We start from the raw sequence: 23,772 nt of genomic DNA, 5'->3' as shown, positions 1-23,772 counted from the left end.
CCCTCTGCCTGTGTCTCTGCATCTCTCATGGATAAATAAAATCTTTAAAACAAAATAACATGCATAAGTTAAAAAAAAAAGGCATAAGTATTAAATATGTGATGCCAATTTAGAAAGAGTTCTCACCCGTGGCTGTGTTATCAATTATAGCATCTGTATGTTATGAACTACAGTATTTTCTAAAAATACAGATTCCTAGCTAACTACTCTGTAGATGGCATCAATATGCCTGGGCTAAGTGCCGTTCCAAATACTCCTAACATAAAAACCAAGATTGTGGGAAGTTCTGATTTAGATCACTAATCTGGGGGGTGTAGGGGGGAAGAGGAGAGGAGATAGTCACAACTGTGCCCAGTGGGACAACAAAAAAATACGCTCTAAAAAAGTAAAATCTGCTCTCAACTCAAAATTAAGGGCTACAGGGGATCCCTGGGTGGCGCAGCGGTTTGGCGCCTGCCTTTGGCCCAGGGCGCAATCCTGGAGACCCGGGATCGAATCCCACATCGGGCTCCTGGTGCATGGAGCCTGCTTCTCCCTCTGCCTATGTCTCTGCCTCTCTCTCTCTCTCTCTCTCTGTGACTATCATAAATAAATAAAAAATTTAAAAAAATGTTCTGGAAAAAAAAAAAAAATTTAAGGGCTACATACACTATTGCCCTTTAAAAAATTTTGGGGGCAGCCTGGGTGGCTGAGCCGTTTAGTGCTGCCTTCAGCCCAGGGTGTGATCCTGGGGACCCAGGATGGAGTCCCACATCAGGATCCCTGCATGGAGCCCGCTTCTCCCTCTGCCTGTGTCTCTGCCTCTCTAATAAATAAATAAAAATTTAAAAAATAAATATAAAATGAGAAAAGAGAGGGAGCAGCACATGGGCTTCATCCTAGGACCCGGAGATCATGACCTAAGCCAAAGGCAGATTAACCAAGTAAGCCACAGGCATCCCTAAAGGGTTGGTACCTTTTACTAGGAATTTCCTACATCAAAGCAAAAAAAACCCAAGGGACAGGATTAATAGTGTATCTATCATAGTCAGAACATATTCTAAAGCTAAGCAAATTTTCAATTACTGCTGATAGCCCCAAATGCAATCACAAGCTAGGAAACTTACGCTTTATGATCAATGCACTCCACGACTTTTCCAAAAGCTCCTTCTCCTAAAGTATCAACAATTTCATCTAAAAAAGAGAAATAAATCTCAGTTATACCAGGAAGTGGAAACAGTTTACTTAACATAATAAATGCTATCAATACAGATTATTCTAGTTGATGCTACAAATTTCCTTATCACTAGATATTTTATTGGTCAACACTGTCAAAAAACATTTATAACTATTTTTAGGTCTAATTTCATTCTTAAGCTCATTTTATTAACTTGATTTACTGTTTTTGGAACTTCTGCTTAACAAATATTAAATTTCTAAAGAAAGAAAAAAACACAATCCCCGCCCACCAAAAGAAATGGAAAACAAACAAAAAAACAGAGAAAGAAAAAAAGATTTCCAAATCCCTGAAATCTTTATATACAGATTATGTTATCTGAAAAGTTAATAAGTGTTGAAAAATATTCTATACATCTTGCACTTAGTACGTCTCCACTCTGACAGATCAGGTGACCCTCCTCATCATCCTCTACACTCCTGGTTCTTTTCCTTCGGTGACTCTTCTGGAAACGTCAAGTGGGCGGCACCAAGATCATCCAGCCAATCAATATACCCGAGTGAATTCAGGGCAGAATACGAAATTCATTCAGCGGGGAGATATTCAGGCATTCAGATACACGCCAGGCCACAAACGGTTGGCAGGAGCAATTTCAAATTCAGTCCCCAGAAATTCACAGGGCACATAGTTTATGTTAACAGGAGAAAAACATGGCAAGGAACAGATTTTCAGATAAGATACTCAAAGTGGCAAGGCAACAAAACATAATACAATTGTTTTTCTTAAAAAAAAAAAAAAATGCTAAGTTGTAGCATTCACTGAAATATAATTTTAAGTTTCTAGTGTTCTAATTTAATGTTGCAAAATCGTAGGATGTAATATTTACTTGGTCAAAGTAGGCTGTGGCCAAATTAAGATTTCCTAGCTAATCTAAGAAAACAAATATCGAAACAGTAAATAAAATTAAAGTCCTAATTTTGGGGAGAAAAAAAATTTGGCATATAAGAATAACACTATACCATTTAAAATGTCATCTGAAATGATCTGCAAATTAACCCATAAACTGTAATGTTCATATCTGTTGATTTCCTTAGTGAAAAAAAAATTAGAGCATGCTTTGCTAGAAAAAGGCATGCCTAACTAAACCCTCACCCATACAAAAATAAAACGCCTATTCTACTTTTGTGATAAAACTTCAATTTATTAAAACAAATCAGATTTCTTGAACTACCATAAAAATAAACTAAGTTAATTACTTCTACTGACTCACTGGAGTAACAATTAGTTGCCAACTAGTAATAAAACCTGTTACTCTAACTTAATATGCACTGTATTTCAGGAATTTCCTACTCAATGCACAAACACAGAAAGAATCCAAGTTAAATTGAGATGACTTCTTTTTAAACAGAACTTTCTCAAATGATCAAACACAAATCAAGTATTCCTGTTCCATGTGAGAAATAAACTTTAAAAAATATTTTAAAAGAGCTCATACCCCATGTGAACGATGGTGTGAAGTACTATGGTGATTCCTGTGTTTGCTTTTATAACTACTTCTTCCACTTCTCCCAGAAGACTTGCTACTATGGTTCTGATATCTGCTTTCATGGTCTCTATGGCGATGTCCAGGTTCACATCCTTGACTGTAGTCATTTCTGTATTCATCAATGTAGCGTCGACTATGATAATCTTTCTCATTTATGGATCTACTTTCCAAATAATGGCTAAAAAATAAAAAACATTTTTAATGCTTTATGCTAATACCAAATATTCTTAAAATCTCAGTAAATCTCATCAAGACACTAATCTTAATAAAACTATGCTTTCACATGAGAAAAAATCCCCAGTTTTTTCCCCCCAAAACATAATTTTTACAAACATTACAAGCCATCATTGGAAACAGGAATGGGACTCATGGTTAAGTGATACTGTAATTTTAGTCATGAAAATAAACCCCTCCTCCTTTTACTGACATAACTGACATACATTCTAATGAAATGTATTTTTATATGGAGACACTTTAAATACCATCTTTACCTATCAGATGTTTTAGAGTGATTATATTTGCAGCGCTTGTTCTCCCGCGCACTGCTATGTGATCTCTTCCTTCTTTTATGACTGCTGCTGCTTCTCCATTTTCCGCAGTCCCAATCTTTTTCATCCCAGTCAGGACAATAAGTTCTCTTTGAGTGTCTCATCTGTATAAAAGACAAGTTTTCCCAGGTAAGTTGTATCCCACTTGTCAACACTGAGCAGTTTAGTAAAACTCTTCTTCGCAAATTCACTCTAGCTATGACTTTTTCAATCTCCATTTTTAAAAATATTTTATTTTTATTTTTTTTAAAGATTTTATTTTTAAGTAATATGCACACTCAGCATGGGGCTGAACTTACAACCCCGAGAAAAAGTCACATGCTTTGACTTAGAAAGGTGGCCCTCAACTGTTTTTATTTTTTTTAATTTTTTTAATTTTTATTTATTTATGATAGTCACAGAGAGAGAGAGAGAGAGAAAGAGAGAGAGAGAGAGAGGCAGAGACACAGGCAGAGGGAGAAGCAGACTCCATGCACCGGGAGCCCGATGTGGGATTCGATCCCAGGTCTCCAGGATCGCGCCCTGGGCCAAAGGCAGGCGCCAAACCGCTGCGCCACCCAGGGATCCCTCAACTGTTCTTTAAAATCAAAGTTCGAAAGTAGTTGTTAACCAATCTAAGAAAAAAAAAAAAAAAAAAATCACTCATAAATCCAATTAGTGCACTGTGCCAAAATGTGGAGTCCAAACTCTATTAATAGACATTCTGCCATTATCCACCTTATTCTAAGATTTATTGAAAGCACTAGGAAAAGAAAAAAAAAATGAGGTGGGGAGCCAGGAAATCCAATTTACCAACTTTGGTAAGATCTTACCCCTTTTCTGTCAGCAGCACAAAATTACTACCCGTCCACGTATCTAACTCGCCTCATTCAACTCCAACTCGAATGCAATCGTCAATGTTCTTAGCGACAGAACCCTCACTACTATTTCTCCGTGAAGAAGATAAACGGATCAAACTACCAAGGCCTTTTATCATACACAGAAGTCAACGGTGGCATTTAAAAACCACAACATACCATCTTTTGAGGTACCCAGCACACGCTATACCCAGTAAGACCTAGCTTATTCCGAAAGCAATCTTACAAGATCAACTTGGGGGAGGGGAGCACCTTCTTTTCAATGTTTTGAACAGAAATTCCTAATAACTTGAAAAAACAAAACAAAACAGGGCAGCCCGGGTGGCTCAGCGGTTTAGCGCCGCCTACAGCCCAGGGCGTGATCCTGGAGACCCGGGGTCGATCCCGCGTCGGGCTCCCTTGCATGGAGCCTCCTTCTCCCTCTGTCTGTGTTGTGTCTCTGCCCCTCTCTCTCTCTCTGTCTCTTATGAATAAATAAAATCTTTAAAAAAAAAAAAAAAAAAGAATGAGGGCGGGCATCCCTGGGTGGCTCAGCGGTTTAGCGCCGGCCTTCGGCCCAGGGCGTCATCCTGGAACCACGGGATCGAGTCCTGCATTGAGCTCCCCGCAGCCGCCTGCTTCTCCCTCTGCCTGTCTGTGTCTCTCATGAATAAATAAAACCTTTATGGAAAAAAACAGTAGATAGCATCTTTTCATCTCAACCACCGTTCCTAACAGTACTAACTGAAGGGACGCCACCACGTCTTTGCATATAAACTATAAACCAAAAGGCTCCAGCTGCTCCCTAGAGGTTGGGGGCAAGGCGGCGCAAAATTCTATGGCGCAAGACGTCTCATAACCTGTCTCGTCTCCCACGCACCTTCGAATACACCCTATTATTTCTGCTTCTCCGGGCTCTGCGAAACCTGATTTTGGTTAACGCCACCGAGGACAAGGACACTCGCGACCTTCACTCGAATCCTTTAAGACTCGACTAGACGTTAGGTGATACCGAGTCCTGTCAGGTCAACGTGATCTACTTGCTGCGAACACAGCGGCTTACGGGAGAGCGACACGCACATCCAGGGACCCAAGTACACAGCAGCCTCAACAGGAGCCTCGCCTCCTCCGCCCCGCCGCCATCTTACAGCTCCGCCGAAGTGGCCAAGGCCGCCGCCGACAAAATGGCGCCCGCGGGCCCTTGACCCGGCGATCCCCGCCCAGCCGTCAGTCAGGCGCTAGCCCTCGCCAGCGTCCCGGGCGTTGCGGTTTAAGGAGAAAATCGCGGCCACAGGCTCGGCGGCGCTAGGAAGACAAGCAGGCTGCCTTCACGCAACCCCGGGAGGAGGCGGCGGGGGGGGAGGGCGGAGGGTCGTCGTGCCGGAGATTACAGGCAGCAAACAAGCGAGAGGGCATCACCAGGAACAGAAAGAGGGCCCTGACACCTAGCCCGCTTCGTCCTGCGTCTTACCGTCCCGGCCAGACAGCCCAAGCCGAAAGAGGCAAAGCTTGCAACGCGACAACGGGGAGGAGCCCAACTGGCTGCGACGGGCTCCGACAACAAAATGGAGGTGACAGCCGCAGCGTCGGGACTCGACTCGAAAACACTGGTGACGCCGCGAGCGCGTCTCGCCGCGGGGCGGGGCGGGGCGGGGTGGGCGGCGCTTGCGCGCAGGGACGGCCGGAGGCCCGGTGGCCGACGAGTGCGCAGGCGCCGGGGCGGAAGCCCGAAGACCGAAGGGGGAGGTGGGAGGTCTCTCCCGGCGGCCCCGGCGGCCATGTTGGGCGCTCTGGGTCTGAGGCAACCGTGGAAGTGCTAGAGAGGACTCTCGAATGTGCTCGGTAGATGTGGCAAGGAGTGAGGGAAGCGTGCTACTAAATCTCCTGTGACCTGAGTGCAACCACGCAACAATCCTTAAAAAAAAAAAAACAAAAAAACACGACGTCCTATAGTCATTTATGAGTTAATCGTCTGGATTTCGGCTTTTGCTAAGTTTCTGAGATTTAAAACTCGGTAAGTCTTTAGTAGCTGGGACTCAACATACACTGAAATTAGATTGGAGAGATTTTTCTTTTTTTTTTTTCATAAGATGTTTTTCATGAGACACAGGGAGCGCGATGCGGGACTTGATCTCCGGACTCCAGGGTCACGCCCGTGGCCCAAGGGAGATGCGCAACCGCCGAGCCCCCCGGGCGACCCTCGTGGTGTTAAATGTTGCAGAAACGAATGGGCAAGAGCTTGGAGACAGGAAATGGGGACCTTTCACAGTTAAGCATTTTGGCATAGAGTCCGTCCTCTGCATGACCTCTAAGAGGGGAAATGGAAGGGCTTGAAGAAAACGTCAGGAAACAACCTGAACAAAATCATCAAACTACACTTGGATAGACTAGTCACTGCCAGTCCTAGCCCCGTGCCCTCCACAATTTTGTGTCTTGCTCACTCGTTCCAAACTTAGTGGAAAATGTAAAAATTATCACTTTTTAAAGATTTATTCATAAGAGAAAGAGGTAGAGACCTTGGTAGAGGGAAAAGCAGGCTCCATGCAGGGAGCCTGATGCTGGACTTGATCCCAGAAGCCTGGGATGGTGATCCCAGCCAAAGGCAGACGCTCAACCACTGAACCACCTAGGCGTCCCAAAAACGTATAATATTAACTTACAACCAACCGTAATTTTACTAGCTGTTGCACAGGAGAGCAACATATGTAGCCAGCCCTACACAGATGCACAATTATTGGGTAAAAAGTGATGAGGAATATGTATTTCCAAAATCCTATGGTAGTTTGCATTTCTTAAGCCCCTTCATAAGATTTGAAGATGTTTTAAAACTATTAATACTTAAATCTTTATGGGGGCCAGGGTCACCAAATAGAAGATACATATTTCAGAGGGAGGAATTCATCACTGTTAACTTGTGAAAATCAGGATCTATTTAGCATTTTTCAGTCTTTTTTTTTTTTAATTTTTATTTATTTATGATAGTCACAGAGAGAGAGAGAGAGGCAGGCTCCATGCACCGGGAGCCCGACGTGGGATTCGATCCCGGGTCTCCAGGATCGCGCCCTGGGCCAAAGGCAGGCGCCAAACCGCTGCGCCACCCAGGGATCCCGCATTTTTCAGTCTTAAGCAAACCTAAGGAATTCCTGCCTTTGGAGAATAGTAGCTAATCATAGTGAGCTGGTTATTGTGCCAAGCACTGTACATATATTCTCAATGCTAACAATCTAGGAGATGGGCGGGATCCCTGGGTGGCGCAGCGGTTTGGCGCCTGCCTTTGGCCCAGGGCGCGATCCTGGAGACCCGGGATCGAATCCCACGTCGGGCTCCCAGTGCATGGAGCCTGCTTCTCCCTCTGCCTGTGTCTCTGCCTCTCTCTCTCTCTGTGACTATCATAAAAAAAAAAAAAAAAAAAAAAATCTAGGAGATGGGAAAAAGGCATCAACTATATTGTGCTTTCACAAGTAGTGAAGGACTGCAGAGAGAAATTTAGAAATCACAATAAGATTACAAGGGTGAAAGATGATGAACGTTGAAAAAAATCTTGTGTATACTACCAAAATTAGTTTTCGAAATGGTTTTAAATTTACTCATACCTAGGCAATTACTAATTTGATATTTACCCAAAATTTCATTTATGAACATTTTTTAAATTTTTTATCCTTTTTTTTTTTAAATGTATTCATGAGAGACACAGGCAGAGGGAGAAGCAGGCTCCAGATCAGGCCCTGGACTGAAGGCTGCCCTATGAAAATGTTGTGTTCCTAGTGCATACTGTTGGTTTTGAGGTGGCACTGCCCCCCCCCATTCATGTTTAGTCTTGACTCCTACTACCTCAGATTGTGACTTATTTGTAGATAGGGCTGTTACAGACCTACTTAAGGTTAAAATGAGGTCACTAGGGTGGGCCCCAATCCAATGACTGATGTCTTTCTTCTTGAAGAGATTACTACGCACTCACTGAGGAGATTGTGTAGAAGATGGTCATCTACCAGCCAAAGTGAGACCTTAGTGTAAACAACCCTGCCCACAACTTGATTTTTTTATTTATGAGAGGCAGAGGGAAAAGCAGGCTCCACACAAGGAGCCAGACATGGGACTCCATCCCAGGTCTTTAGTATCAGACCCTGGGCCAAAGGCGGCACTAAACCGCTGAGCCACCCGGGCTGCCCTAGATTTTTTTTTTAAAGGCAATTTATCCTTCTGGAATTTTGCTGCATCATCATATGAGTTGAAATTCTTTTTCTATTTTTCCCCATATACTTTACTGGTTCTCTTAACACAATTTACGGGATAACTTTTCTCTTTATGATTTTGGATTGAACTCCTGTATACTATTCTAGCCATATCTCTTGTACCAATTTAGTATTTGGAGCTTTATAAAATGTTTGCAGCTAATCCCTTTTTCATTATAGCTTTATTTTTATTTATTTTTGAAGATTTTTTTTTTAATTTCACAGCACAAGCAGGGATAGAGGGAGAAGCAAGCTTCCCACTGAGCAAGGAACCGCATGGGAGGCTGGATCCCAGGACCCTGAGACCATCATCCAAGCTGAAGGCAGACACCTAACCAACTGAGGCACCCAGGCACCCCTTACTGTAGTTTTATTTTTAAGATTTTATTTTGGGGGCATCTGGGTGGCTCTGTTGTTAAATGTCTGCCTTTGGCTAAGTGTGTTTTACCTCCGGTTAATACATGGAACAGACTCAACTGCTAATGTGATGTGTGAACCAGCCAATTCTGTGAGTGGACAGAAAGCAGTGTTATGGATCTTGATCCTCATGATGCCTCTCAAAGGCCCAAGACGGGCAGCCAGTCTTTCTATAAGATCCTTATGGCTATCATTAAACAGACATTATAAGGATGAGCTCTAAAAACTAAAAACTCACCATATTGGTAGCACATAAAAAAAACAAGAGCAGGGTTGTTTTTTTGTTTTGTTTTGTTTTAAGAGCAGGGTTTAGAATTAAAATTGACAGAATGCCAGTCAGTACAAAAACATCTTGGCAATCAGTAAAAGCCTCCTAAGAGTAATGACAAAAACATTCAATGCCATTCAGTTGGGAGAAAAAAAATCAGGTATAAGAAAGTGTCAAAACAAATTTTGGCCCACAAGAGGCTTTAATATGGTCTAGAAATCTAAATGACTAAATTAGAAGGCTGAATCAAAACGTGAGGGCATTAGGGGTGCCTGACTGGCTCGGTAGGTAGAGCATGCAATTCTTAATCTTAGGGTCATGAATTCAATCTCCATGTTGGGCACAGAGCTTATTTTTTAAAAAGTGAAGACATTAATATAATTGGCACATCAGTTTAGTAGAAGGTATAGGTGGTAATAAGAGAATATTACAAGCTAACATCCAAATTATAATTAAGAAAGAAAATATTAGATCAGCTATCTGTAGAAATGATACAAACCAAGAAATGCTTGGCATCAGTTTTAGTAATACCAAAATCTAATCAAGGTGATGGAGGCAGATCAAAGAATACGGTTTTGATGAGATCAATGATATATATCTATATATTTATAGATATATAAATGATGAGGCCTGATTAGGTGAGAGCCTTATGGTGGAGATAAATATTAAGAGAATAGCTTCTGTTTACTCACTACAGAACACTTATCAGATGCCAGAAGCTTTACATTGTTTCATTAGTCCTCACAGTCTTATGAAGGGGATGAGTCTTTAGGGATGAGAAAATCTGGGAGATGGTAACCTGCCTAAAGTTACTAGTAGGAGGTAGAGCTGTGATTCAAACACAATCCAGGACTCTACAACTGGTGCTCTTAGCCAATTAGTTGCATTTTTCAAACAGATCACCTGTAGAATTCTGTCCTACAATACTGTATATGATAGCTTTAAAAAAGTTCCATGGAAAAAGGAATTGGGAAATTGAGTGCTTACTCTACTCTAGGACTTCTCTGAGCCTTTACTGTAATCTAAAGACCACAGAAAATAGCAAATGGATTGGCTGGCTGGCTTTTCTAGATCATCTCTATCTTGTCCTTACTCTGACTGCACAAAGTGAATAATTAATGGAAAAGACTACCTCTAGGACGTGGACTAGATATGGCAGGAATATGCATAGTGCTTAAAAATGCCAGGATTTGGGCAGCCCAGGTGGCTCAGCAGTTTAGCGCCGCCTTCAGCCAGGGGCCTGATCCTGGAGACCTGGGATCCAGTCCCACGTCGGGCTCCCTGCATGGAGCCTGCTTCTCCTTCTGTCTGTGTCTCTGCCTTTCATGAATAAGTAAATAAAATCTTAAAAAAAAAAAAATGAATGCCTATATGTAACCAAAAATTAGAAGAGTTTTTTGGAAAATTAAACTTAAATAAGATCTTAGCTATAAACAAGCAGAAGGATGATGTAATCTTTTGACATAATTAAAACTGGGTAAACCACAATAGGTGTGTTCCTTAAATAGTCTGCCAAATATTTTTCTAGGTCTATTATAGCTATTGTGCAAATGGATTGGCATGAATAGTTATATCCTTAATGTGTACGTCATTAAGAGGCCGGTAGGTCTTCTCATTTACTGGTAACTTCTCCAATTCATCTAGAGTTTCTAGACCATCTATTACCCTGAAAGAGAAATATAAATGTTTGAAAATTTCCATAGATTGAAACATAATATCCAAATACCAAATAGCAATTACAGTTTCCTTAATTAAGAAAAAGAAAAAAGAAAAAAGAACCATGTCTCATAGTTCTTTGCATTCCCTAGTTGAATATGCAATAAAATACGGATTTGTTTTTCTACCATGGATATAAGCCAAAATTCAGAAACAAAAATTCATTTTTATGGACTTTAGACAATAGCAGTGACTAGGAATATTACCACCAAAGTATTCCCACAGCATAGCTACAAATGGGTCTAATATAACCAGTCATAAGATTTTCTTTACTAGAGGAAATACTCAGAGAAAGTATGTAATGGTGACACTGTTATTAATTAGTATTGCCCTATACTAAAGATCCTGAAGTGGGTGGCCATTTTGCACTTTATTTAAATATGGTGTTTTTACTTTTTGCATCTAGGCAACAACAAAAAGCACTAATAATAAAAGAAGGAAAGATGGGAACTTAAGCCCATTTCCAGGAAGCGTATTTCCACGTCACAAATATAAGAAAATATAGAGAGCTATCCTTCTGGCAAATGGTCTAAAACATTTGCTAAGGAAAGGTGGATTTATTTATATATTTATTTATTTTGGAGAGAGCAAGTAAGAGAGAGAGCACACAAATGGGGAGGGGGGAAGAGGAAAGGGAGAGAGGATCTTGAGCAGACTCCTTGCTGAGCAGGGCATCTGATGTGGGGCTCAAACCCAGGACCCTGAGATCATGATCTGAGTGAAATCAAGAGTCAGACACTATGGACTGAGCCACTGAGATGCCCCAGGTGGCTTTAGGTTATATCTCTTAGTGCAACTCTAATCAATTTCCAAGACTTACAGCATAACTTACAAAGATAACAGATTTACATTTTATTTTGCATTTCTACCAACCTTTTGAATTTACTCCCAAATGTAGAACCAAATATTTTTTTAAGATTTGATTTATTTGAGAGAGAGAAAGAGAGCATAAGCATAGGGAGCAACAGACTCCCTGCTAAGTAGGGAGCCTGACATGGGGCTTAATCCTAGGACTCTGCGATCATGATTTGAGCCAAAGGCAGATGCTTAACAGACTGATCCACCCATGTGCCCCCTCACTAAGGTCCTTAAATTTTGAGTTTCAAAAGCTTCCTCACCTTTTGGGTCAGAGAAACAGGACATAGGAAACAGATCTCAAGCAAAAAGGGCATGTAGAATTGAGTCAAGTTAGTCAAGTGTTTGGGACATGGGCACCTTTGAGAACAAATGGAAAGCTACATGCCATCTTCCAAAAAAGTATGTGTGTATACACAGAACACATAACTTCAAGGAATTAAGAAACCTACAGTTAAGAATCTTTGTTCTTAACTCTCTAGTTGTCACAAATCTAGTGATATAAATCCTGGTAGTTAATGATCAATGATTCTGGGTTAAAGGAGAAAACAAAAGGAAGGGAACCTGAATTATCTACATCCAGGCAATTACTACTAAGGCTGTAATATTTCACTAATTTCATTGATTATTAATCTGTAAATTAGACATTTATATAGAATGAAAACTAAGAGTTGTTGAGTCTTCGATTTTTTAAAAAATTTTACACAGGCCCATTTATTTCCATTTTTTAAAAAAGATTTTACTTATTTGAGAGAGAGAGAGGGAGCATGAGTGAAGCGAAGGGCAGTGGAGAAACAGACTCCTTGTTGAGCAGGGAGCCTGACTCAGGGCTTAATCCCAGGTCCATGGGACCACGACCCGGGTCAAAGGCAGACACCCAACCAGCTGAGCCAACCAGGCACCCTGAGTCTTCTAGTTTATCTAACTTGGCATCCAAACTGTTAAAAGAAACCCTACAACTGTGCCTTGGTTTATTGAACACAGTAAATGTTTGTTGAATGAACATTTGACAGGTTGACATTTTGCTGATTTATAAAAGCAATTCCCAGGCATGGTGCTAATAGTGGATATTCTGGCACAGTCTGCTGAACAACTACCTAGAATCCAGTCTCCCGGCTTCTTCCTCATAGAATCTTGATTTTATTGAGACTGGCAATGTGTTTCTGAAAAACATTTCCTACCCTCCCTTGTAGGTAATGAAGTCCACAATGTTAAGTTCTGGGTCTTCTAGGAAAGCTATTTAAGAAGGGGCCGACTTGTGGAGCTTACTTAAAAAAACAAAACAAAACCAAAAAACATATAAATAGGGACACCTGGGTGGCTCAGTGATTGAGCGGCTGCCTTCGGCTCAGGGCATGATCCTGGAGTCCAGGGATCGAGTCCCTCATCGGGCTCCTTGCATGGAGCCTGCTTTTCCCTCTGCCTGTGTCTCTGCCTCTCTCTCTGTGTCTCTCATGAATAAATAAAATCTTAAAACACACACAAAAACATATAAAGTAAAACTTAAAAAAAAGGGACTGACTCAGCTGGCAAGCCCCTTTTGCCCTTCCTCCTCCTTTCTGCCTGGAACACATGTTCTGACTGGAGCTATGCTGCCCATGTTATGACCATGAGGTGAGCATGAGGATGGAAGAGAAAGGTGGTTGAGGAGAAAGAGGCGCCTAGAACACTGGTGACAGAAGGGAACCACCGTCTTAGCCCATCTTGTTAAGGCCCCTATTTTTCAGATCTGTTCATTCCTGCAAAATGTTATTCATAAAAAATACAGTACTGTTAATTTGCATAACAGTCCAAAAAAAAGGGAAAAGTATTTGCTCCTATTTTACGAAATAAAGAAATTAAGGCTCGAAGAGGTTATACGTTCCTAAGGTCACAGGGCTGGTAAGTGGTGGGCTTACCAGGTGTATTTAGCTTTCATACTGCTCTTTCAATATTATGCTATCATAGTCTCTCATATGCAGCCCTTGCATTGAAATTCCAAAGAAAACTATAACCAAAATACTCACTTTCCAAATACCGTATATTTCATGTCCAAATGTGGCTGCTTGCCATAGGTGATGAAGAACTGAGATCCATTGGTGTTTGGGCCATTATTAGCCATTGATACAACACCCCTAACATTGTGCTGTGAAAGACAGACCAAAATATTTAATTGTGTGGGTTTTTTTAAATTTTATTTATTTATTCATGAGAGACACACAGAGAGAGAGAGGCAGAGACAAAGGCAGAGGGAGAAGCAGGCTCCATGCAGGGAGCCTGACGTGGGACTCGATCCCGGGTCTCCAGGATCACGCCATGGGCTGAAGGTGGTGCTAAACTGCTGAGCCACCCGGGCTGCCCTTAATTGTGTTTTTATGTAAGTATTCCAAATATAGGACTGAGACAAGATCTGTACTTTTTAAGGGACCAAGAAAACATTTAATTAGCTTCTATTAAGGCTAATCCAAATGTTCAGTTTCTGTATGATCTGTATTTCTAACACTTGTATGTGAATTGTGTACATATCAAATCATATGCCCCAGTTAATTGCATTTTCACTTTGGAGGAGTACAGCCACAGACATTTTTAGCTAAACCAAGGCATAAGAGAAGTCTTTACATCATATTAGGGAACAGTGTGCTGGCATGAAACAATCAGGAAGAGAACAAAACCAAAATCCCCATAATCTCTTCACACGTACACTGGCCTCTGGCTAGTTGCTTTATCTGTAAAACAAGGGAGGGAGGTTGGACTAGTTCAGGGGTTTTATCCATAATTCAAATGCTCACCTGGGTCAGCAGATAATAAATGGGTTATTTGGACAGAATGTAGGAGTGATGGAGTCTGGCAAAAGGAATAGTATATCTCTTGCCTAAATAGTACTAAAACATTTTTTTAGACCACGGCCACAGAGAATGTATCTGTGGATCTTCCACCCAAGGGCAGGCAGCTCATAAACCAGGACCGGATGATGTAAGGGAAGGTCTCCTATTGCTCTAATACTCATGATACTATTTGTTATACAAGGGACTGTATATAAGAATTATAAGGACATTATTGAGAAGATTGAAGACATGACAAAACTGTGCTATAAGGAGGCGCCGCAATATAAAATATATCATAAATAACTAGTGATTACTCTCTTTTTTTTAATTTTTTTAATTTATTTTTATTATTACTATTTTTGCAATGAAACTTTCTTTTTTTTTTTTTTAATTTTATTTATTTATTCATGATAGTCACACAGAGAGAGACAGAGAGGCAGAGACACAGGCAGAGGGAGAAGCAGGCTCCATGCAGGGAGCCCGACGTGGGATTCGATCCCGGGTCTCCAGGATCGCGCCCCAGGCCAAAGGCAGGCGCCAAACCGCTGCGCCATCCAGGGATCCCTGATTACTCTCTCTTAAGCTATTCATCAGCAGACACTAATGAGAAAGCAATAGAAATCTAGCTACATCAAGATATTAAAGCTTTATTTTCTTCTCAAAAGGTGACTCAAATGTTACATTTAACTTATAACTTAATAAAATATTCATTAACCTATTTCTAAGATGTAAGAATTCCAACTTACTTGGATTCTCTGGGTGGCTCAGCAGTTTAGCGTCTGCCTTCGGCCCAGGACATGATTCTGGAGTCCCGGGATCTAGTCCCGCATCAGGCTCCCAGCATGGAGCCTGCTTCTCCCTCTGCCTGTGTCTCTGCCTCTTGTTCTGCTTCTCTCATGAATAAATAAAATCTTAAAAAAAAAAAAAAAAAAAAAGAATTCCAACTTACCAAACTATTGCATGTGCCTATGTACTCGTCATCTCTTACCTCAACCTCTCCCAAGGAAAAAAAAAAAAACCACCATTTTACTATCTTTATACATGCCTAAACAATAGATTGTTCTCTTCCGGTTGTTTCTGAGCTCTCTAAAATAGTATCATACTATTTGTAGTCTTCTGGTAAATGCTTTTTATACCATCATTATGTTTCTAAGACTTACACATAAATGTGTAGCAGTAATTGTGATTTTTTTTTTAAAGATTTTATTTATTTATTCATGGAGACACACAGAGGCAGAGACGTAGGCAGAGGGAGAAGCAGGCTCCATGCAGAGAGCCCCATGTGGGACTCGATCCTGGGACTCCGGGATCACACCCTGGGCTGAAGGTTGGTGCTCAACCGCTGAGCCACCCAGGCGTCCAGTTGTGATTTTTTTATTGCTGGATAATAATCAACCACTGAATATACTCTATTTGTCCATGTTATGATCAATGGATATTTGGGTTGTTTTTAGATTTTGCTATTAAAATAGCACCCTAGGAACACTCCTGTACTGATTCCTAATGCATATGTACAAGAGTTTCTATAAGGTAAACATTTGGGAATGGAATTGCTGGGTCAGAGTATGTGAATATTCAATACACACCCAACTCTGGTATATAAAGATGATAGTTCTTAAGACTTTAGGAATCATTAGAGAACCTTAAAATATAATCTAGGTTCTAATCAGTTTTATTCTTTTTTTCTATATTAAGGGGTATAAGGCCTTAATATTTCCTATTTTTAAAACTACACAGATGAGTCTATAATAGCCAGTGTTGAAAATCACTGGTATAGGATGGTGAATTAGTGTTACTGAAGCAGTTATTAATTAATACCTAAAGTTGCTTTGTTTGTAATTCAGGAAAAGGATGACTTATAAACAATTTATCACCTCCCAGCCCCAACTCCTATAACAAAAGTAATGTTTCCTCATGAAGGAAACAAAAAGAAAAAATAAATTACTCCTAGTCCCATCATCCAGACTTAAACACTGCAATGAATTTTCAGAATTTTCTTGGAGATATATATATATATATATATATATATTTTTTTTTTTTTTTTTTTTTAAAGATTTTATTTATTTATTCATGACAGACACAAAGACGCAGAGGTATAAGGCAGAGGCAGAAGGAAGCTCCCTGTAGGGAGCCTGATGCAAAGCTTGATCCTAGGACCCCGGGATGATGACCTGAACCAACGGCAGATGCTCAACCACTGAGTCACCCAGGTATCCCTCTTGGATATATCTTAATGTGACTGAAATACGATGTACTAAATCACATATTTTAGGGGCACCTGGGTGGCTCAGTTGGTTAAGAGTCTGCCCTCGGCTCAGGTCATGCGGGGAGCCTGCTTCTCCTTGTGCCGCAGCTCCCCTTGCTGTGCACTCGCCTCTCTCTCGCTCCCTCTCTCAAAAAAAGAAAAAAAAATATATTACATGTTCTTATTGAGGAGAATTTATCTCTTTTTTAAAAATTTCTAAAGTTATCATTCTATGCAGATACAAAGTTTATAAGATCACATGATAATTGTCAGCAGATGTCATCTCTGGGAAGTAGAACTGATTTAATTTTAAATTTTAATAAAAAAATTTTTTTAAATAGGCATGTGTTAGTTTTTTATTTAAAAACAAAGGTTCTTGGAGTGCCTGGCTCAGTTGGCAGAGCAGGCAATTCTTTATTCTGAGATTGTAAGTTTGAGCCCCTTTTAGGTATAGAGATTACTTAAAAATAAAATCTTAAAAAATATATATATTTGTTTTTTAAAAAAATAAAATCTTTTAAAAATAGGAAATTTGAAAAAATGTTCTTTAGAAAGTTTGAAAAATAGAGAAAAAAATATGAAAAGAAAAAAAAAGGAAACAAAAATCTCTAATTTTACTATGCTATGCACTTCTCTTTAACCTAGCTGGGATTTACCACAGAAATTAAGTTAACTCAGGAATATTCAAACATCTAACAGATGATAATAAAAATTGGATATTTACCATGTGCAGTATTGCAACCAGGAGGTCTCATGGTCTTTCTTGCCTATCCTCAAAAAAGGCTAGTAATTCATGTCATTCAACATAAATTTTATAGTGAGACATTAAGCCCTTTTGGTACATCACTGATTAATAAACATTTCAGGCTGGACCCAAAGAAAAGCTCACTTAATGTCAAGATCCATGTGATTGCGAGATTCCAGAATATTTTTTAGGTAAGAAATGTCATTTATATTTATATTTTCTCCCTGACATTTATCAAGTGTACTAAAACTACAAAAAAAGCATGTTTGTATACTAATGACATTACCTTGTGTTACTACAACATATGTATTAAAGTTTTCAAGTGTAAACAAGGCATGAGAAGATAGATTTTGAAGCGCTCGAGATATACCTTAAGATATTCACTATATTCATCCTCAAATTTCTTGCCCCAGATACTGTTACCTCCTCTTCCGGTACCTATATTATGAGACAGACAAATAAAAAAAGTATCTAATTAAAAAAAAAAGGGGAGGGGGAGTATCTAATGTTGAAAAAGTTTCATTTTCTAAAACATAAGGGCTATTTTATAACTCTTTAAATTTGCAATGTCCTCTTCTCAAAATTCCACTTTATAGAGCAGAAAAATAAAGTATCTCTACAAAAAACAAATCCCCTCACTATCAGTATTGTTCATATTTTGTTTTATTCATTTTTTTTTTTAATTTTTATTTTTTATGATAGTCACACACAGAGAGAGGCAGAGACACAGGCAGAGGGAGAAGCAGGCTCCATGCACCAGGAGCCCAACGTGGGATTCGATCCCAGGTCTCCAGGATCGCGCCCTAGGCCAAAGGCAGGCGCCAAACTGCTGAGCCACCCAGGGATCCCTGTTTTATTTATTTTAAAGAGAGTGCAAACACATGAAATGAGAGGAGTACAAAGAAAGAACCTGCTCAACGTAAGGTCCGATGCAGGGATTAATCTCACAACCTTGAGATAACGACTCAAGCTGCAACCAAGAGTCCAACACTCAGTTGACTGAGCCGCTAGGCACCCCGTTCATATTTTATTTTAAAACTAGATGCAATAAATAAATAAATGAATAAATAAATAAAACTAGATGCCAGTAACTTCTACTTAAAATTTTTCTTTTTTTTTTTAAAGATTTTATTTATTTATTCATAGAGACAGAGAGATAGAGGCAGAGAAAGAAGCAGACATCATACAGAGCCTGACGTGGAACTCGATCCAGGGTCTCCAGGATCACGCCCTGGGCTGCAGGGCGCTAAACCGCTGCGCCACCGGGGCTGCCTTTTTTTTTTTTTTTTTTTTTTTTTTAAGATTTAATTTATTTATTTATGAGAGACACACAGAGAGAGAAGCAGAGACACAGTCAGAGGGAAAAGCAGGCTCCAATGCAGGGGAGCCCAACATGGGACTCAATCCCGGGTCTCCAGGATCAGGCCCTGGGCTGAAGGCGGCGCTAAACTGGTGAGCCACCTGGGCTGCCCTAAAAATTTATTGTTGTGGTAAAGTAGCCAGGTTATAAAAACTCTATGTGCTTATATTTTTGTTTTATTTTATAAAAATTAATTTTATTTATTAAAAATTAAATTTTCACATACACATTTTTTTTCTAAGTAGGTTCTAGGCCCAGTGGTGCTTGCTTGAACTCACCAGCTTGAGATCAAGACCTGGGCTGAAATCAATAGTCAGATGCTTAAACTGAGTCACATAGGTATTCCAAAAAATATTTTTAATTTGAGTATAGTTGACATACAATGTTACATTATATTTTTCTGTTCTTTGTTTACCCTCTTTTTCACACTATATACCCAATTCTCTAGATATTAATAGAATTAACTTACCTGTCGGATCTCCTGTTTGAACCATGAAACCCTTGATATTTCTATGAAATATACAGCCATTGTAGTAATTACTGGCACAAAGAGCCAAGAAATTCTGAAAAGAGAGAAAGTAATGATTGGGAAATGATATAGCAAAAATACACTTACACATATATACATATTTTTTTAAAGATTTTATTTATTCATGAGACACACAGAGACAGGCAGAGACATTAGGCAGAGGGAGAAGCAGGCTCCCTCTTGGGAGCCCGACAAGGGACTCTATCCCAGGACCCCAAGATCATGACCTGAGCCAAAGGTAGGCGCTCAACCACTGAGCCACACAGGTACCCCCCAACCCCTCTATGTTTAGAGAAAAATTATCTGCTCTTTCTTTGATCCACCTTTAATATCAAAGGTAAGTGGAAATTAGGCCAGAAATTATGATGGCTAGTTTTTCCTGACAATGGTTTTATATACAAGCTTTTATTTTTTTTTTTTTAGGTTAGATGATTTAATTCCAAAATGGTTATCCTGCTGCATTAACTCATTTTTTTTTAAGATTTTATTTATTTATTCATGAGAGGCAGAGACAGAGGCAGAGGGAGAAGCAGGCTTCATGCAGAGAGCCTGATGTGGGACTCGATCCTGGGTCTCCAGGATCATGTCCTGGGCTGAAGGCGGGGCCAAACCACCAAGCCACCGGGGCTGCCCATTAACTCATTTTTTATATGGACATAATGGTACTCACCTCACAAGTTTTGGGTGTCCTCTCACAGAATACTTCAATTTTAATATCACCTACATCTGTATGCAGTGTCACTGACTAAAAAAGAGAAAAAAAAAATAGAACAAATTAGATTTCTTTGTGACTTTATGTGCTATATTATTCTCAAACTAGATTAAAGATGACAGCCTGAATTAAAACACAAAAAGAAATGCCATTTCAGAGATGGTATGTCTACACACCTGAGAGTAAGGTGTACTTCTTCAAAATTTATTTCAACAGTAGAAAAAAACTCCAGAAAATAAATATAAATGTTAATGTAAAATGGTACCTATCATAAAAATTTAACAGTAGGGCAGCCCCGGTGGCGCAGCAGTTTAGCGCTGCCTGCAGCCCAGGGTGTGATTCTGGAGACCCTGGATCGAGTCCCATGTCAGGCTCCCTGCATGGAGCCTGCATCTCCCTCTGCCTGTGTCTCTGCCTCTCTCTCTTTTTGTGTCTCTCATGAATAAATAAATAAAATCTTTAAAAAAAAAAATTAACAGTAAATATACTGTGATGGAAATACTTATTTTAAGTGTGAATTTGTCATCAATAAAAATGAAAACAATGGTTATATTAGTATTACTGATTTAAATGGCAATTCACCAACATCATTAATATATATTGAAAAAGAGTAAGAAAATGACTTTTCAAAACAGAGTCTCCACCATTTATTTCCCTATGTAATTTGAGAGTGTTAAAAACGATTCTTCACTGAAGACAACAATCTTAAATGTGCAGAGGTAATCATATTACTCCTTGCTTGCTTTTTGTTTCTCTGATGTTCGAGTAACCTGCATATTCCTTTTGTTATCCCATTGTGGGGTCAGGGGTTATTCTGAGGCTTCCTTTTTCCTTTCTCCTCTTCCAGTAGTATCTGATGTAGGAAAAGACGTTAGGGTTGGAAACTGACAGCCAAGAAAGAATTCTTGAGGTGCCTTTGGTGCAAAAAGGTGATTTTATTAAAGCGTGGGGACAGGACTCACGGGCAGAAAGAGCTGCACTGGGGTCACAGCGAGTGGCCCATTATATACTCTCAAGTTGGGAGGGGTGTAGGGAGAGCATAAATCTCTAAGGAATTCTGGAAGCAAGGTTTCCAGGACCTTGGTGGTGGTGGGGTGATAGCTATTGTTGGGCAAAGATCCTTCAGATATGTATCAGTGGGCCATATGCTTGGGGGATGATTGCCAACAGGTATCTTGGGGGAGATAAGGGAATTTATTTCTTTTATTTGAGAAAGCACAAGCGGGGGAGAGTTAGAGGAAGAAGCAGGTTCCCCGCTGAGCAGGGAGCCCAATGTGGGGGCTCAATCCCAGGACCCTAAGAGCATGACCTGAGCCGAAGGCAGACACTCAACTGTCTGAGCCACCCAGGTGCCCCGAGATAAGGAAATTCCTAAAGGAATTTTTATATGTTAAAGTAGATTTACAGCATCGTGGGAGTTGGGGTAAGACTGCCTCTTGCCCTTAGCAAGGTATTGACATTGAGGCAGTTAAGTCCCTAGAGGAGCGTCACTCTGCCTGTTTCAAGGACTTGTCAATGGGCTGTAGGTGGTAAGGAAATTTAATAATTTGTCTTCTGCCTCTGTTTCCCACATCAGAATCTAGCAGTCGGAATATGGTCAAGCTGACAAGGGCAAGAGTGTGTGAGTTGGGGTAGGGTGGGAGGAAACAGGGTAGTATTCTCATTGCTTTTCTTCTATTTCAAGCTCTAGTTGCCTACCTTAGATCCAGAACAAAAGGATCCAATCAAAATTATCACACCTGGGTATACTCTGCAACTCCTTTCCATTATATGCTGTAATAAATCTTTTTCTTTAAAAAAGTTAAATTCTGTGCATTTGAAGTGAAACCACTGAAGAATTTATTTTTTTAATTAATTAATTAATTAATTTATTTATTTATTTATTTATTTATATTTTTTTCCACTGAAGAATTTAAAAGTAATTTTGCTTCGGGTTTTGTTTAGCCATCATACCAGTTTTATTTTCCTTGACTGAATTTCTAAAAATTATCTATAATGAAAGACAACAAGAATTGAATCAAACTTACCATTTTTCTTCTTGATGTGAGTTTCAGGAAGTACTATTGTTCAATTTCTCAGTCTCACCAAGAGAAGTTAGAAAACGTGTCTCTATTCCCAAAAGAGAAAATTAAGTTCGTTTTCCTCTCTTAACTCACACATGCTCATTTCTACCCCATATTTAAAAGAAAAAGTCTGGAACAGCACCCCCCAAGTAATAAAAGTCTAGTGATGGAAATGATGAGAACCTATCGATCTCCTACTTCCCCTGTTCACTTCTTCTTCACTCCCTGCAAGTCCTCCAAGTCGCGTACATTTCCGCCTTGGGGTCCAGGCGCTGGGTGCTCTCTTTGTCTGGAGCCCTTACACCCAGACGTCTGGCCGCTTATTTTCCTCGAGTCCAAGTCTCTGCTCAGAAGTCAGTTCCTATTGGCCTTATAACTCTCCTTAAAACTGCCTTCAGGGAGCCCTGGGTGGCGCAGAGGTTTGGCGCCTGCCTTTGGCCCAGGGCGCGATCCTGGAGACCCGGGATCGAATCCCACGTCGGGCTCCCTGCATGGAGCCTGCTTCTCCCTCTGCCTGTGTCTCTGCTTCTCTCTCTGTGTGTGACTATCATAAAAAAAAAAAAAAATTGCCTTCACTTTAGTACCTGCCCGATTATCTTTTCCCATAGCACTGACCAATAATACGCTATATATTTTTCTAAAGAAGTCTGTTCCAATACTACCCTCCCGTCCAGAATGCTCACTGGATGGAACAGCCCAAGCACCAGAACAGAGCCTAGCAAGGGTCTCTCTCAGTAAGTGAATGAGAGAATGGGGGATGTGACGGACCACTTCCGTTAGCACACCTGTTGTGGCAACCGAGACGATGCCCTTGCATTTACCCACGTTTCGAAATTAGGGTCTTCGGGCTACCGCAGGCCGAGCGCGGGGCCCGTTAGAACGCTCCTCACCTGCTCGCCTTTTACCTCCCGCTCCCTATTTCAAACCAAAGTGACTAGAACTTACGAAGGCAATGGAATTTACCCTCACCTGGTACGCTTTTGACAGGGAGAGGGGGCTCGCTTCATAACCCTACAAGCACGCGAAACGCAAAGCGGAACTAAGGCGGGCAACACCGGCGAGCGGCTTGAGGTCACTTCCGCCCGGCTCCTCCTCAGCCCGTCCGGCCACGCCTGGAGGCCCTGCGCAGGACCGGAAGTGGCGAGTGCGGGCCTCGCGTGGCGCCCCGCGGTCATTGCGCGCTGTGGAGGTTGTGAGGGCGTTTCTGGGAAAGGAGGCAGAGGGGGGAGACGCGGGCCGGAAAGTGGCGTGTGGCTGGGGAGCCTAGGGCCCCCGGCGGGGAGGGCAGGAGTGCTGACTGGGAGCTTCCGGCGCGTCTGGCGTCTGCCTTGCCCTGGAAGCGGCCTGAAGTGGGACGGAAGTGAGAGGTAGCCGGCGCAGTGCAACAGGGTGCCGCTGGCTGGCTGTAGGGCGGGGGCGTGCCACGCTAGGCCTCGTTCCCCGCCGTCCCGCGAAACCTCGCGAGCACAACGTAAGCGGGGCCCTCTTCTCATTCTTGAGAGGGCGAAGCGACAGGGGTCGGGTACCTGGTTACACAGCCGCGGCCCTGCGAGTCGGGCTGGCTGCCGAGTGGGCGCCCCCCCACCCGCCGGCAAAGCCGCCCCCCGTTGTTCATGGCGTCAAGCCACGCCGCTTCGCTGCTTCCTGATCCGTGAAGTGGGAGGGTGGTGGTATTTTCAAGGGTTCTTTCAAATTTAGCCGTTGGCCCCCGCGGCCTCAGTTGCCCGCCCGCCAGCCTGG

At 41.2% G+C, this 23,772-nt stretch overlaps 3 protein-coding genes and 1 long non-coding RNA gene across 26 annotated transcripts in view; 2 read left to right on the top strand and 2 right to left on the bottom strand.

The window, feature by feature from the left end:
• The window catches only part of CLK1 (CDC like kinase 1), an 11,200-nt gene extending 5,475 nt beyond the window's left edge, over nt 1-5,725 (bottom strand). The window contains exons 1-5 of one of the 3 annotated variants that reach the window (XM_072812801.1): nt 5,558-5,725; nt 3,194-3,354; nt 2,652-2,880; nt 1,571-1,661; nt 1,107-1,173 (exon numbers count right to left, since the gene is read on the bottom strand). In XM_072812801.1, the coding sequence (XP_072668902.1) occupies nt 1,107-1,173; nt 1,571-1,661; nt 2,652-2,880; nt 3,194-3,354 (548 nt within the window). In that variant the 5' untranslated portion in view covers nt 5,558-5,725. Of the gene's footprint in view, nt 1-1,106; nt 1,174-1,570; nt 1,662-2,651; nt 2,881-3,193; nt 3,355-4,966; nt 5,161-5,557 lie in introns of those variants that run through there. The other 2 variants (XM_072812802.1, XM_072812803.1) reach the window with 2 other exon arrangements.
• Nucleotides 4,831-18,630, top strand: LOC140625516 (uncharacterized). Of its 2 annotated transcripts, none has more exons than XR_012024849.1 (4): nt 4,831-6,100; nt 16,456-16,588; nt 17,490-17,559; nt 18,515-18,630. It is a non-coding gene; the product is annotated as an uncharacterized lncRNA (long non-coding RNA). The 2 variants fall into 2 exon arrangements; XR_012024848.1 differs by lacking the exon at nt 18,515-18,630 and adding an exon at nt 18,071-18,450.
• On the bottom strand, nt 8,486-23,157 carry PPIL3 (peptidylprolyl isomerase like 3). 6 transcript variants are annotated; one of them, XM_072812839.1, is made up of 8 exons: nt 23,002-23,157; nt 22,282-22,576; nt 21,997-22,078; nt 19,928-20,002; nt 19,198-19,291; nt 17,739-17,806; nt 13,581-13,699; nt 8,486-10,669 (listed from the first exon to the last, which is right to left on the bottom strand). In XM_072812839.1, the coding sequence occupies exons 3-8, from the start codon at nt 21,997-21,999 to the stop codon at nt 10,543-10,545; spliced, it is 486 nt and encodes a 161-aa protein (XP_072668940.1). In that variant the 5' UTR covers nt 22,000-22,078; nt 22,282-22,576; nt 23,002-23,157; the 3' UTR covers nt 8,486-10,542. The 6 variants fall into 6 exon arrangements, with proteins under 6 accessions (XP_072668940.1, XP_072668938.1, XP_072668943.1 ...); XM_072812837.1 differs by having other exon boundaries at nt 21,997-22,576; XM_072812842.1 differs by lacking the exon at nt 19,928-20,002.
• NIF3L1 (NGG1 interacting factor 3 like 1) overlaps nt 23,117-23,772 on the top strand; it is a 47,460-nt gene continuing 46,804 nt past the window's right edge. For 11 of the 15 annotated variants that reach the window (XR_012024846.1, XR_012024845.1, XR_012024842.1 and 8 more), the window contains exon 1: nt 23,228-23,503. The gene's annotated coding sequence lies outside the window, so the exon portion shown is untranslated. The other 4 variants (XM_072812823.1, XM_072812832.1, XR_012024841.1 and 1 more) reach the window with 4 other exon arrangements.

Source organism: Canis lupus, chromosome 36, assembly GCF_048164855.1.
Source record: "Canis lupus baileyi chromosome 36, mCanLup2.hap1, whole genome shotgun sequence".
Classification (NCBI taxonomy): Eukaryota; Metazoa; Chordata; class Mammalia; order Carnivora; family Canidae; genus Canis; species Canis lupus.
Note: the sequence above shows the minus strand (reverse complement) of the source record. Positions and strands in the feature narration are given on the sequence as shown.